The sequence below is a fragment of the Amblyomma maculatum genome, chromosome 4 (assembly GCF_055883805.1).
Source record: "Amblyomma maculatum isolate TAMU_Amacu chromosome 4, ASM5588380v1, whole genome shotgun sequence".
Taxonomy (NCBI): Eukaryota; Metazoa; Arthropoda; class Arachnida; order Ixodida; family Ixodidae; genus Amblyomma; species Amblyomma maculatum.
In genome coordinates this window covers 7,777,785-7,794,069 of record NC_139347.1, presented here as the reverse complement: position 1 = coordinate 7,794,069, position 16,285 = coordinate 7,777,785, and the positions used below count along the sequence as shown (strand labels likewise).

At 49.8% G+C, this 16,285-nt stretch overlaps 1 protein-coding gene across 4 annotated transcripts in view; it reads right to left on the bottom strand.

Annotated features, from left to right (window-relative positions):
- The window catches only part of Sox102F (transcription factor Sox102F), a 1,035,502-nt gene that overhangs the window by 17,808 nt on the left and 1,001,409 nt on the right, over nt 1–16,285 (bottom strand). For 3 of the 4 annotated variants that reach the window (XM_084600705.1, XM_084600706.1, XM_084600708.1), the window contains 2 exons: nt 14,879–14,983; nt 10,396–10,533 (listed from right to left, as the gene is read on the bottom strand). In XM_084600705.1, coding sequence (XP_084456831.1) covers nt 10,396–10,533; nt 14,879–14,983 — 243 coding nt within the window. The remainder of the gene's footprint in view (nt 1–10,395; nt 10,534–14,878; nt 14,984–16,285) is intronic. The other variant, XM_084600709.1, reaches the window with a different exon arrangement.

The following is a 16,285-nucleotide window of genomic DNA, read 5'->3' as shown; positions in this document are numbered from 1 at the left end:
CCACTTCTCCGCAAAACGGCATATCAGCTTGACTCCTCAGCAACGCCTGTCTGTCATGCTGCTACTATGAATTGTGGCAGAATCATGCTCTATTACAGCTCCGAAATTCGTGCTGGACGTTTTTGTATCGTTGCCTGTTCAGAACGCCTTTAAATGAACCATGCGCGGAGTTGAGCTGCCAGGACGCAAAATCCCGCCATATGCCACAGGGCGTATACGACGCACCTGCAGGCGTTGGCGCCGGGAGGCATCACGTCGCCGCACTCCGATTCACCGGCGGGGTCAGCGCCGGAATCCTCCTATTATGCAATCGGATCCGCATTAGGCCGTTAAATATTAATAGCCCCCCCAAAATGCGGGACTCGTCAACAATGGGGAAGAAATAGGAAGCTCCGTGCGGTGGGAGGAAAAGGCGGCCCCGCACCGGCTCGCGGGCTACATGTGTGTATAAACCCATACCACACACCGTGGGGCTCTCCTCCGAGTTCTGCCTTTTTACGAAGAGGACGGCCCGGAAAGTGGAGGGGAAACTGCGCGATTTCCCCGCCACTTATATAGACGGAACCTTTGATTCCGCCGTTCGGTCTCCCCCCTCGGCCGCTCGCCTCGGGTCCCTTTCTGGTTCCCCGGCAGCGCAGCACGCCTCTGATTTACTGTCTTCATCTCTGGCCGTATTTCTCGTTCAGCCCTTCACTCCCTCCTCCTAACACTCTAGAGGGTGCTGCCTGGCCTCAGGAATCCACCGCTCTCCTCATCATCTACTTCCATTGCATTTATCTCGTTTTCCCGCTCGCCGCGGAAGGTGGATACCTGCGTACGCATTTTGTACTAGAGTGCCGAGCGGGAGGCACAACGCGTGAGAACAAAGCTATAATATTACGGCTTTCTGTAGCTCTGACGTATTGCCATGCTCAGAAATGCAAGAAACCTTGATTTAGTTAGAAAAAAAAAAAAAGGGGGGGGGATTAATGAATTTCAAGTTTCGGTCACGCAGCTGAATTGATGGCACACCGGATCATTTTTCATTAACGTCAGAACAATGACAGAGATTTTATTTTTCATTTACGCAATGTATATTGGCAAGACAATTACGGTGTACTCTCCTTATCTCCTGGACTCGGCGAAAAACTGCAAAAAGTTATCCTCCTTTTTCCTCTGACCAGCTAAGGTTTTTTTTTTTTTATTTCGAGGAGCAGTAAGGGCACAGCTCGACTTACGTTAATGGAGGGCAAGGGGGGGAGATTCCTGGCACTGGCAGCCAGTTAAAAACTGACGTCAGCAGTCCTTACCGAATGTCATAAACGTCACGTAGCTCAGTAGTTCTGACTCAGTCGGATATGATCCTTCCCGAAAACCTCATGGGCCCCAACTTATGCTCACTGTTCAATGGAAGAAGTCAGCAGAATCGGCCTACCAGCCGGAGAGTACATGCTGTCGGTGACAGCTTGCACCTCATTCAAGCGATAGAAAATCAATTTTCCCTTTTCGCCGACGCTAAGATCAACGTGTGCAATTACTGAAGACTGCACCGTACCAACACTAATCAGTACGATATGCAGTAAAAGCATAGGATGGGACGTGATTGTTACCTCTTGCCCAAAAAATGCCCGCATATGGACAGTTCTCTCCTTCCGCCTTTTGACGAAGGCGACAAACGAAACAATTGCACCTGACTCCGATACACCATTAAGCGGGAAACGCATGTGAGCGAAAAAGTGAGCGAAGCGACAAGGCGGCGCGGCGTAAGCGATCATGGTTCGCTCCGTCGCCTACTGGGGAAGACGCATGCACGCGACAGCGCGAACCGAGCGAAACGGCGACGACGCTCTGGGTAGGTTGTGTGGCTGGCATTTGGCTGGCATAGTGGCTTAGTACACCGCAAAACTATTGCCAAATCCAACAACAGTCATAACGATTGCAAGAATTAAAGTTATTTTGCGACAACATGGCAAAGTAAAATGTATTTACAGCAAACCGTATCGAATGTGTGTGAACTTGCACTGTAATCGGCATGAATAGTCACGTGACCCCTCGTTTCTATTGTTTCGGTTGCGATTAGACGTTCTTTGAATCCTTGGCTATTCACCATTGTTCGTACAAAGCGAAAACTTTACGCGGTAGTGCACAATCACAATGCAACACAGCAAAATAAAGAAAGCATGCGAAATGAGCGGCAGTGACGTACGCTTACTTCCGGGCGAACGAGCGAAATTTTCTATTTCGGCAGACCCGAGCGACGAGCCAAGCGACACATGCATTTCTGTTCGCGCGAAGGCTTCGCGCGACGCGTGCCGCCGTCGCGTTCGCATGAGTTTTCGCGTGCATGCGATTCAGCCTTAGCGGTAACCGCATGAGGCTGGTTGGTTCACAGGAAGGGAAAGGCGCAGTATCTATCACACTTGTTCTGTGGACACCTGAACCGCGCCGTAAGGGAAGGGAGGAAGGTGGGAGTGCAAGTGGAAAGAGAGAAAGGGGAGCCGTAGTGGAGGGCTACGGAGTAATTTCGACCACCTGGGGACCTTTAACGTGCGCTGACATCGCACAGCACACGGACGCCACATCGTTTCGACAACCGCTAGCGCGGCCGGTTTCGAGGGAGAGTGCGCGAGAAGAGAAGCGTGCTCTCCTCCGAGACCGGCCGTACCCCTGGCGATCCGTCGCGCGACGCTGGTGCACGGAGCGACGGGGCACAGCGACTGAGAGGCGCGTTTTCAGCGTTGCTCAGTTACCGCCGCCTCGTCGTTCCGTCAAGGGGAGTGCAGTCACGCTATATCCCGTTTCTAACACTAAACAGCATGAAGTACGATAAGAGACTGATGAAATTTCTTGTAACACATCGCATTTTAAAGGGCCACAGCGCAGCGGTGAACTACTACACTGCGATGCCGGCTTGCATTGCCAGTAGTGCCTTTCTCCTGTTCCTTTCGAAAATTAACGATATCTAGCCACACTAGCCTTTCTTTTTTATTTACTACCCTTCCAAGCTTTCACTGAATTGTGTCGATGGGGTAAGACGGGTGCGCCACGGACTTTCGTCGAGCGACGTGTGTGGTGATTGCGGTGCAGTGGAGACATTGGAGCACATGCTGCTTTGCTGTACCGCATCCGCAGAGCCACGTCGCGAGATGCTCGTGGCTTATAGGGCGCTCGGAATCATCCCGGACAGCATCGAGACGCTCCTATGGCCGCGAGGCAGTGCGCGCACCCGTGACAGGGCAATGGTGACCCTCTGTGCGTTCATCGAGCGGGTGGGCTTGAAGCCTCGCTTGCTCTTCGCCAGGTAGTACGTGGTGACCTGAACGCTCCGTGTGTGCTACCTTGGACGTATGCTGCCGGGCGCCCCACCCCGGCAGCTGCTGCATTGTGTCGCGCGCGCGATCTGTCTGCGACAGGACGCTACGTGCGCGCGACTATGTATATACATCAATGGTATTACATATATAAGTGTATATATTTTGTAAACAATTGCAGGGGCCGCTCGCGCGCAGGCCTTTGTGGACAGTGCTCGGACACTTGCGCGCGAGCGATGCGAACTCGTTGACCGTCTTTACTTTGTAAATAATGTACATAGCTCCCCCTCTTTCTTCCTATCGCTCCCCTCTCTACTTCCCCTCGCTATCCTCTCCCTATCCCCTTTTCCTTCCCGCCGGCCGCAGCTCAAGTGCTTCAGTTTTTTAGATAGCAGTTGCCGCGGCCGGCAATACTCTTTTCCTTCTTTTTGATTATTTAAAAAAATAAATCAACCACTACCACCACCACCATATATACACGGATCAGACGAAGTGAGTGTCTGCAGGCCAACCTTACTGCTGCAGGCACCAGTTCTTCGCCCAAACCGAACTAGGAAAACAAGAGAGAGAGAAGCCACAACAGAAGTTGAAGACCCACGCGAAATTTTCTGAAAACTCAGAAACTGAGCGACAGCGACGAGCGGCAATGCTTTGGCGGCTGGCATCTGCCCACTGTCGCTTTATCCCCTGCTAAGCCTGCCATATGGTGTGGCCACCGCTTCAGTCCCTTCATACGTGAACTGCGTGACTGCATGCAGTGACGAGGTGTGTGGTCGTGACGCCTTCTAAAGATGCAGTCATCTGACCGCCTGATCACACAGGGGTGGACAATGACTGATACGGCGAACTTGGGAAATTGAAGGAACCGCTACGTTTTAAGAGAACATTTCGCTATAATATCGCTACTTCTCGACTTGTGAACCTGTAAACACTGAACATAATGTATCCTGTCGCTTCTAAGTCGTCTTCCGCACTGCAGAATCATAACCACGCATCTTACATTCAACTATACACAGAAATTAAATAATAAAAGCTCCTCGCTTTCAATAATTTGTGTGTAAGCACAGTAGACCACTCTTGAAGCACTTAGCAATAAAGCCCACTTTAAGCACCTGTCATGAATGCTTCATTACATAAAACTCGCATACACTTACATATTCTGCTTAACGAACGCGTAAGATGCCGAGGAGCAATTAAACGCAATATTGCTCAACGGAGACAAGTATCCTGCATCCTGTTAAAACTTACGTTCCCTTCCTCAAAAGAGCAAAAAAAAAAAAAAGTAATACCAGACTTGCTGGGAAGTGAAGTTTGAACTCGTAAGCCTTTGAAGTAACTCGACACATTTCGGCGGTATCAGAATTTAAGAAGCCATTTTACGAAAGCTTTCCCCACATATCCCGCTCTCTCACCACAGGCCAAACGGAGGGAAGACAACAAAAATAAACAATCACGCATTTCTGTGGGAAAAGTTTCGCGTGTCTCGGACAAAGTTTCCTAATTTAAGTATGCCCTTTTAGTGATGGACAGAGAGAAGAAAAAACACCCTCGTGTCTTCCCATCAAGGAGAAGGAGCAGGAAACAAAGGGCAGAGACGTGATGTGGTGGAACAAAAGAAGTTAGCAGGTAAAGCGGGAACAAAAACAAACAATGAGCGAGGAGAAGTAAGAGCCTCCATTCAAGCGGGTCACGCCTGAAACGCGAAAAGAAAGCCTCAGTGCAGCGGCAGCAAGAAAAAAGCTTTCATCACCGCCCATCGTAAACGTCGGGGCGGAAAGGAGGAAACAGGGGTCGCAGAAATAGTAAGCAGACGACGCGAACCGAGGGGGCAAAGGAAAAAGGCGCCGAGGGCGAGTGACTGAAGGCTATTCAAGCGTCGCCGCGTAGATGCCCGGTGAAAGCTGACACCACAGCGGTGATGCACTCTGATGGGGCTGGAGTGCATAGGCGCCTGCTGCTGCGCTTTTCGATGTTCAGCACCGCGCAAGCGGAAAAATACCTTGGGTTGAGAGACAAAAGTGAGCTGCGAGACGCTCAGCGAGAGAACGCCGCAAACCGACGCCATCGAAGTGCTGCTCAAAAATACCATTTAATGAAGCAGAAATGAGAGATTAGAGGAGCTACACGATAAGATAGTCACCAACAACCAAAGGTGTGACGAACACCGCGGAGGCTACCGATGCTTTGAAAACCTGGTCCACTATGTACAGCATGGTTAGTAACTGCGCGTCAAGTGCAGGCATATGTTTCAGCGAATTCTTTTCGAGCATTCCCCAAATAAGCGTTACAAACAAACTCTAAATTGTGAGGGGCCGATCTGTATTACAGACTTGAAAAGCTCGGAGTTTGCGGCCTCAGAGGAGGCTCGATGGCAGGTAAGACAATACCGTCTTAAAGAAGAAATACAAATCTTGGAAAACCCTGCAGCATCCGGCGCTTTTTTCCAGCACAAAAGCGAAACTGCGCGCATTACACGCGTAAGAGTGGAAATGCGACGACGTGTGCGGCACGAAATTCGAACGTCACCGCTTGTTGCGATAAAATGAACAGTCATTTCCAACTGCGAGATTCTTGAGAGCGACCCAGGAAAACAAAGCGCATGACACGGAACTTGGCGCCACAGCTACTGCAACGCGTCATCAGCGCACGTTTTATATTGGACGAGCGTCAGCAAAATTATAGGGATATTCTAAAAAATTACAGGTTAAGCAGGAGACTGGTGTCACCACCGGATAAAAGTCTAAACAATAGAGAGACAGTCGCATGGCGACGCCTGCAAGCTAGGAACTTCATAAACCCGGTCTGGGCATATTATGTCCAGATAGACGATAGAAATAAAAAAAAACAATAAATGCAAGCACTGTGGGGCGAGAGGTACCCTCGACCACATAAGCTAAGAATGCGCTAGCTCCCCAGGGGCTAAAACAAATATAAATTGTAGAGATGCCTGGGAAGCCTTGCTGCAGAGCGAGGTCCCTGCTCCACAGCAACAAGCCATCCGCCTGGCGGAAGAAGCCGCGAAGAGTCAAAACCTCTTTGCCTGCTTCTAATCGCGGAAGTCCCGGCCCCCATCCCTTAGGCCTGCGTGCCGGGTCGGGGACTAGGAGGTTTCCTTATCTAGTGGAAGAATAAATTTATCATCATCATCATCGCACTCCTACCGCGTTTCCTGCGCGTCTGATAAGCTTGGTTTCGGATTTGAGCGCGAAAACGCACCAGATTGCCTCGCGCTGCAGACCTATACCGTTTCCCTTCGTTTCAAACACGTTAATTAGCAATTTCTAGTTATTTACTTATCGGTTAAGGCGTTTTCACAGTAAATCATATCTGCCGCTAAAGAGAGCTTTTGTTTTACAGCGCTGCTCTTAGCGCCCGTTCCTGCGTTTCGCGTCGCCGTTGTCCCTCGTAACTAGCTCCGCAGGCGGGGCAGCGCGCGCTCCTGCCACCACTCGCAGCTGCGTTTTATCGATAAAATTTGGTGGTGCGGGCATCATGAGACATAGCACAAGTTTCGCGCGCCTTTCGTTTGCCGTGGACGCGTGACTAGATGGAGCAGTAACGACGAATGCTTACCGAACGGTCGCCGCTTGCACGGACGCCGCCATGTTGCCGTAACTCAAGCGACCCAACGGCGGCTTGGGGGCCACCCCAAGCGTGAACCCAAGACCCCGGCCAAGCATGGCTTACGTTCTGCGCATGCGCATTTCGACGCCCCAAACTCCTTGGGGGCCCCAAGGCTTGGGACCCCCTATTCTAAAAATCTCTGCTGTCTCTTCGCCGCGCAACGTTCCTTTGGGCCCACGCGCTGCGTCCCGCGACCTCCCGATCCACAAAGCTTCCTTCATGACAGTCAAGAACTGTTAGTGGAGTGTTTCTTGAAGGAATATGTGCGGAAAATAAAAAAGTTGTCTGTTTATTTAGAGCTTCCTATTTTTCGGAATATTTAATAACTGTTCTTCTCTGAAACACACTGCATATAAATGCCAGTGTCACACAACGGGTTATAACTTCGACATGACAAGGTAACGGAAGACAAGGTGCACGTGCCGGAACTCGACTGGATGGTGCATATGCACATACGGAGCCGTGTGACTCATCGCAGTTTGCATATTCACTAGTCAAAACTAAAATAAAAAAAATGGCTCGCCGACAGCACGTCCTCGCAAGTCTACAACGCACGGATGGAAGGTAATTATTGTCTTATGAAATTTGGCCCCACGGGGCGTACGGAAACTACCCGAACTGATTTCAAGCTAGATGTGCTGTTCAGTAAAGAGAAAACATGGTCCACAATAAAGAGAAACGGCTATAACAGCGGGCTGACCAAATACGTCCCCGCGACCCCTCTTGGACGCAACACGCACCCCACCGGGCTGGACACGCACACGCAATAAATCTCGGTCCAGTAACCTGCGGTGAGCAAGTGTGTACCTGCGTGCTTCCATGATTTATTGGTCGTTCGAGGGAGGGCGCAGGGACCACTGCTCCACCGCGGGTCAACCATAAACGTTTTTCTGACTGCGCTGTTTTCTTTTATTATCAATGTCGTTTTCTTGTTTTTTTTTCCCCCCTACAGATCGCCGTTACGGCCGCCTTTTGACAACCGAACGGCCTATCGGAGGAGCCAGTACGCGATCATTCTTTCCCACCACTTGCGTCACCACCTGCAACGCGAGACAATGTCCGGCCACGGTCAAGCTTATAAGGTCGGACCCCGCAGACACCGCCCACGATGTTTTCCGCGGCGCATGCGTCCAAAGTTGGCTCCCTGTCGCTGCAACAAAGCCGGGGTTACGACTTCCGATTGAGATCTCCGCGCGGCGAAGAATCCGTCGCGGAGCATCGGGTACACAATCATGAAGACCGTTTCAAGAGTCAGTCGATAAAAGAAGTACAAAAAAAGTACGCCTTCCGTGATCCACATCAAAGCTGCACTCTCCGACTAAGACGACGCCGGGGGAGTGATTCCATCCCATAAGATAGCCAGGAATGAGGGGGGCGTGCTGTTATACTGACCGACCAAATTCCGCTTGCAGCGGCTCGTTTTATGCGCCTCGAGAGTTGGTGCCCTTTTTTTGTGAATACGACCCGCAGTTTGTGGCAGAGGTTCGCGTACTGTATAGCTTCTGATGGGCTGCTTGGCCCAAACCACCGTGAAGGGCTATTCCGGGAAGAGCGAAACATGGGCCGCACGCTCACCGCGGAGACACCGCGAGCCATGTATACGCATGCGCGTTTTACGACTTAACGCCGCGGGACTTTGTTGCAATCGCATGGCAAACCTCGGAGAGAAGAACCCACCACACAGATCCACCGCGTGGCAGACATTTACGGGGGATCAAACACGCGCCAGCGGTCCCTGCCGTTACTTCTTGACCCAATGAAGAACGTAAGAGAATTTCGTAACAAACATCACTAGATTACTTGGAAATCATGCATATTTGTAATTTTATATTCGCAGGTACGATAGCGTTAACATGTAGGTACAATGGAGACATGTAACACGTATACCTCGCCACAAAGGTATCTGTTTCGAGACACAATGCTATCGCGCCAGGGGATTGAAACACAAGCGACAGGCAGCGATCGTGCAGTGCAAATAATACAAAACCACGACAACAACAAAAAAATGACAGCGATGACTTGCTACATTTTATCAAAATTTATTTCAATTTTATCGTTTTATCAAAATCCCATTGAAAGCAACAATTAATCAGCGGAGATGTGTTGTTCCGCAGTCCATGTGGCTGAGCCTTGGCCAAGTGCGACACCGCGCATGGAAGGGGGCGACTCTATTTGCTGAATAATGAAAAATCGGCCAGGGTGGTCTCTACAAATGAGTATTATTAAAAGCTATCCGCCCAGAGCTCCGACCTGACGAAGCTCCATCAGACAAGCTTAGGTACATCCGAAATACTTGTAGCTGGGCGTTTTGGTGCATATTCAGGAAGACACAGCGCTCTTTTCGCTCTCCTGTGTCTTCCTGGGTTAAGTGCATCTGTTTCTGATCGAACTCGAACTCGCGCATCTAGCGTACAGGTGCGGACATTAGGTAAACGGAACGCGCCTTTCCGTTCTAATTGTAATCACACCTACTGCATTGGAGATAAGAAATCATTATTTGTCCAGTGAAAGCGTACTGGCGTCTACTACCAGACTGCACACACCGCGGTTCACTAGAGGCAACACGCGAACAATGTTAGAAGCAAACAACGTGCTCCGTTCACTCTTGTAGGCACCTGCACGTCTCTCCATGTAAGATACTTCAACCACTTTGGCGACCATATGAAATGGGAGACTCCTCAGGTTGGATGACATTCCTTCACCGGGTCTTCGCGAGAAATGAAAAAAAAAAAAAAAAAAAATAAGTACCAAAGGCGGTGTGCGCTAGCGTGCACTGCTACGCACCCGTTGCACTGAAAGGGCACCAGACGGCGCCTGAGTGCGCGCACGTCACGCACGTCCATCACCTCGGGACGGCGCGGCAATGCTTCTATTGTTAAATCTATTGTAAGTCGGGCACCTGCACTTCCTGCAACCCTTTCTTCTCCCGACAAAGAAACTTCTTTCGGAATGCACCGTAGCAATCTCCCTCTTCCCCTAAACTACATTGTTCTGGCCTGAACCACATCTTGCTTACAAAGACATGCTCCGCAAAATAGCTTCCTCTTCTAAGACCCTCTATGGTATCTCGAGGTCTCATGGACCATGTCATCACATAGTGAGGTCGCATGACCCGACACATCTATCTTTCATCGTTACAGTGAAGCAAACTCGCAACTGAGCCATCGAAAACACCCCCAGCTCAAGTTCTTCTGCATCTTTTCTACATGTACAAGTGACTCAAGCAAGCGTTACAATGCGCGAATGGCCTAGAACTTGTTCTCCAGAGCCATTATACGAATATGGGCGACCAAACTTTACGAAGTACCTCGCCTTGTCCCACCGCGATATATCAAAGATTTCCACGCACAGTGCACAAGTAGGGGTGCTAGGAGACAAACCACACAGCAAGCAAGCAAAGGTTCCAGCGCATGCGGACAGCCCACAACAGCAGCGCGTGATGAGAGTGCCATGCTTCAAGAGAACGCGGTCCCTTCATTACCGTGGGCGGAGTGTGCGCGGCCGTGGGAGACGAGATGGGCCTCGCTGGCACCCGGGGCAGTGCGGCCTCCAGCATGGGCATCAGCAGAAATCCTTTGGACACTGAAGCCGCGGCCATGTACTGACCGCTGAGGCGCGCCTGAGTGAGGGATACAGCACGCGCATCAAACGTGAATAAAGGGCCATTAATTCCAACGAAGGAACGTTTCGGGAGGGTGCATGGGGCGGCATATGGATGGGAAGACGTACGCCACATCGCGTTCGACTCACTGGTCTGACATTACTGGGCCACACCGCACTGAGTTGTTCAAGTCGGACAGAAAAAGACCCACTACACCCTACTCAACGAGAAAATTGCCCTTTCTAGGCCATTTTCCTTTTCTCAGTTTTACAGCAAGCCCGTAAGGCTCGCATTACTGAAAGAAACAAACAAAAATAGGGGCCAAGAAAACGTTATTGAGTTTTACTAAGCGCTTATACCTCCATCTGCCGTTGTGTAACATTTCCGATAGGAAGGCAACAGCTTTATAATAACGGCAGTGTATAAGAGCTATTTCCTTTTCACACACACACACACACACACACACACACACACACACACACACACACACACACACACACACACACACACACACACACACACACACACACACACACACACACACACACACACACACACACACACACACACACACACACACACACACACACACACACACACACACACACACACACACACACACACACACACACACACACACACACGCACGCACGCACGCACATACACACACGCACACACACACACACGCACGCACGCACATACACACACACACACACACACACAAACACACACACACACACGCACACACACACACACAAACACACACACACACAAACACACACACACACACACACACACACACACACACACACACACACACACACACACACACACACACACACACACACACACACACACACACACACACACATTTACTCTCTTGCAATTCAGGTGCACCTGCCATTTTCCGCTGAGAGGAACACTAGTAAAAGGGGATGCGGGGCTAAAGTCAACTTTTGAACTGTTGCCCCCATTTCGATAAAATTTTCAGAGATGGCTTATCTTCCTCTTGTTAGGAAGTATTTCGTTTCATCACCTCAGCACAAATAGAGGAAAAAGTTGTAGCTTTCATAATGGGTAATCAAATGTGTCAGCTTCGGAAAATTATGATTTCAAAAATCATGAAGATACACTTACCTTAGTGTTTAGGTTACTACTAGATAGTTCATTGTGCAGGAAAATGTCAATTGCATGTTCTTAATGACATATTTGTAAATATCTGAGCCTTTCAAAAGAAACTTCATTTTGTTTTGTCATTATATGTAACATATTTGATACTTGTTTTTATCTTTAGACAATAATTAGGAATGCAAAAAGTACCTTATCTTGTCCTGAACAAAATTTTAGGCCACACACCACCTTAAAAACAACCTTTGGCGAAAAAGTTTGCAAATGGTAGTTTTCCTAAAGGTTGTGCTCTTGTAAAACGTGAAAACTGAGAAAAATGAGTTCAAAGAGTTTAGAAAATGCTATTCGAATTTGAGGCCAAAACTAATAAATCAACACGGCCTGGTGCATACGTCCGTCTTTCTCAACACGACATTGCTCTGTGGCGATTGCTGCGAGATGTCTTTTTTTTTTTCTTGTTCTCACCTTGACAGCTGTCTAGCGCCTTTGCATGTGCTCGTGAAATGCCTTATTTACTGAGCGTGCCTCTACGACTGGGGTCCATATTCTATCTCCAGCTTGTCGAGCACTCCCAGTGGCGCGAAAACAATGTTCGAAGGTTACATGCTGCGTTTTACTCAACCAAGCTTCTATTTCGGTTTGCCAGCCAGTACGCTCTGCCAACCAAGATCCGTATAACTCGTGCTATGGTCTTTCCAGTTGTGATGTATGGATGCGAGAGTTGGACTGTGAAAAAGGCTGACCGCCGAAGAATTGACGCGTTTGAATTGGGGTGCTGGCGAAGACTCTTGAGAGTTCCTTGGACTGCCAGAAGATCAAATCAGTCGATATTGTCGACCATAAACCCTGACTGCTCATTGGAGGGTCAAATTCTAAAGTTAAAGCTCAGCTACTTTGGTCATCTGATGAGAAGAGAGGAGTCGCTGGAGAAAGATTTGATATTGGGAAAGGTTGAGGGTCGCCGGAGAAGGGGTAGGCAGCGAACGCGATGGTTAGATGGCATCCTCGAGGCACTGCAGATGAAGTTATGTGATGTTAGGAAGATAGTGAGAGACCGGAAAGCGTGGCGTGACATGGCCCATAGGGTCACGAAGAGTCGGACACGACTGAACGACTGAACTGAACTGAACGCTCTTGCCAGACCTCGAAATTTTCCTTTTCTTTCTGTTTCTCATTTTAGTTGTCTGCTGTAATCCTGACAGCAGGTCCTTTTTGGAATGATATTACGAAAAACAAGCATTCTATCTTGGGGATAAATGTTCAGTTTCTAGCCAGCTATGCGGCTGCGTCTTGAAATCAGCGTTCATAGACACTTTCAGTGATGAGTGCACTTCATCTCACAAAAAAAAAAAAGAAATAATAATAATAGTATAGTCTTTTTTTACTTCGCAGATGACAACTAAACCTGGAAGTTGGTAAGGCAAACTTGTTGAGTTTTTTTTAGCATGCACAATCCAAAATCGCAAAATTTTAACACTTTGTGCGCGCGCGCGTGCGTGTGTGTGTGTGTGTGTGTGTGTGTGTGTGTGTGTGTGTGTGTGTGTGCGTGTGTGTGTGTGTGTGTGTGTGTGTGTGTTGGTTGGTTGGTTGGTTGGTTTGTGGGGTTTAACGTCCCAAAGCAACTCAGGCTATGAGAGACGCCGTAGTGGAGGACTCCGGAAATTTCGACCACCTGGGGTTCTTTAACGTGCACTGACATCGCACAGCACACGGACGCCTTGCTTTTCGCCTCCACCGAAAAGCTGCCGCCGAGGCCGGGATTCGATCCCGCGTCCTTGGGAACAGTGGTCGAGCGTCGTAACCACTGCGCCACCCCGGCGGTGTGTGTGTGTGTGTGTGTGTGTGTGTGTGTGTGTGTGTGTGTGTGTGTGTGTGTGTGTGTGTGTGTGTGTGTGTGTGTGTGTGTGTGTGTGTGTGTGTGTGTGTGTGTGTGTGTGTGTGTGTGTGTGTGTGTGTGTGTGTGTGTGTGTGTGTGTGTGTGTGTGTGTGTGTGTGTGTGTGTGTGTGTGTGTGTGTGTGTGTGTGTGTGTGTGTGCGTGCGTGCGTGCGTGTGTGTGTGCGTGCGTGCGTGCGTGCGTGTGTGTGTGTGTGTGTGTGTGTGTGTGTGTGTGTGTGTGTGTGTGTGTGTGTGTGTGTGTGTGTGTGTGTGTGTGTGTGTGTGTGTGTGTGTGTGTGTGTGAATTTAGCGCCGCATCTCCCCTTAAAACGGGTTGTCTAGTTAACAAACTTATTTCTAGAGAGTACGACCTCATATATAATTAACTTTGCAATAACCAAGATTAGATAGAATACATTACCTAAACGTAAGACGTTAGTCGTGTTGAGTTGAGTTGAAGGCAAGAAAATGAATGACCCGTCGGCAAGGAGCACCAATTTTTCGTTTGACGCAAGATAACCTAACCAAGGCGCTTTGGTTTCAGCGAAGTTCGCGTTTGGGATGTCCCCCGAAATTCACACAGACACACAGTGCATCGCGCATCCACACAGACATTTGGATGCACGAGCGTCAACCATCCCAGTGGTTTGTTAGTCGCGCGCCGAGAGGAAATTTCCCGTCTGTGTAGTTAACGGACACGAATGCACGGATCCCGAAATTTAACGGCTTCGTCAGTGCACCAGCTCGCTGGCGAGCAACACTTCTTCAAGCAGGCCCTGCGAGGGAATGCATTACTTCACCACGTGGCGCGCATGTACGCGCTAACGATTACGCGCGCTCAGTGAGTAACCTCAGGCGCAGCAGTGACCGTTCGTGTGACGGGAGAGCAGCCAGCGGCGGCGCATCGAATCAATAGGCGCTCGCAATGTCGGAGCGGGGACTGGCACAACTGCTGCCACAGCAAAGAACGGGGAGAGGAACAACTGGGCCGAAGATGAAGGATGGCGGCCTCGAAATTAGCGCCTCCGCTGGCGGGGCATAATTCTGCCATTAGGGAAGGCGAGGAACCATTTGTCATGCGGGAGAACGCACGCGGACAAATAAGAGACCCACCGACAAGGGCTTCGCCAACCGACCAATCCCTCCCATCCTTCCCCAGCACCGACCGGCCGAACCTTGGGCTTCGACCGCGACGAGGAGTAACCGCCACTTCGCGTCGATTCCATTTCGCCAACTTCGATACGCGCCGCTTGGCGGCCCTCTTCTGTTGCACGCGTGCAAATATAACGCCGGAGGGGGAATGCAAATTATCCGACAGAAAGTTGTAGGGTGGAAAAACATAGGGGGGAGGGGACTCACTTGCAAATCGTGCAACTTCTGCTGCTGCTCGAGCAGTTGCTCTTGCTGTCGCCGCAGCTCCTCCTGCTGATGCTGGTTGGCCAGGCCCTCCTGCTCCAGCTGCGTCTGCCACAAAGGAGAACCAAGAAACGTGAGACAGGAGAAAAAGTCGCGCACTCCATGCATGTACACCACCAACATCAGCAGCGATAGCTGCGACGGAGAAAGGAAAAGAGAAAAGAAACAGAGAAGGCGGGCATCAAGGCGGCGGTTTCTTTACTTATCGCGTGCCAGCCACTGCTGATGGTCGCTTCGCATTGCATTTTTGTTCGTGTGTGCGAGTATGCGAGCTATATAGCAGTGCTTAGCAGCCGGCTTTCCCTCTCCGCAGCGATATGCGGTCAGGACCCTGGCGGCCGACACAGACGGAAGTGGGCAGACATGTCCACGTGCGCTACGCCCCTCTCCTGCAGCGTCTTCCCGTAATAAAGCGTGAAGAAATAATGCCAGCATTATCAGCCCCGCAGTCCCCCAGTGGGCTCCGATACTCTGCGTCAGTGCAGAATATGGACAGCAGGAAACGCTTTAAATGCAGCAGGTTTCAACACCTGAAACAAAACTGTTGCACGACTAAATATTCGTGAGCACTGTGGCATAGAACACTGTATGGAGTTTAGGGAACGAGTCAAGAAGATGTCAAGAGTTTAAACAACGCATCGAATTAAGGCTATAGAGAATGGCGCAATTACTAAGCACAAGAAACAGGAATGCTGACAAGCATCAAAAGTCTTTGAAAGAACATAAAACATGCGAGCGCATTTCTTCTTGCCGCATGGAGTTTTTGTTCAGCCATTGCTATGCACCAACTAGCCCAGCCATTCTTCTTTGAGAGTCAGTCTGCATTGTAACCTGGCCATAGTATATACCCCGACATTCAGTAAGCACCTGCATGCATTCTGAAAGAGGTTTGCCAGTGTGACAGCCAGAACGGCAGCTATTGAGTTGTCCTATAGGTTTGGCTTTGACAAAAGAGGCGCTGTCTTGTTTGAATTGCCATCGGCCTTTGCAATTCCTGGAGCCCTTTTTTTTCCCGAGAGGCAGGGCTCGACGAACAACTCGCGAGGAATGAAGCAACTGAGAATGGCTGCACCTGTTGGCGGTCAGAGGAGACAAAAAAAAAAAAAAAGATAGGAGAGAGGGCTGGTGACCAGAGCTGGCGAGGAATGTCGGCACAAGGATGGAGAAACAGAGGCTTCAATTAATCCCTATCTTCGTATGGGCTAGTTGGTTAATTATCGTGCAATATTAGGCAGCGCGAGAGAAATGGGGTCCAGCGCGAAGAAACATCTACCAGAAGGCAGGTGCAGGACTACCAACTGTATCAGAGTATACGTGCGGCCAGAAAATTACAACCAGCGGAGAAGCCAA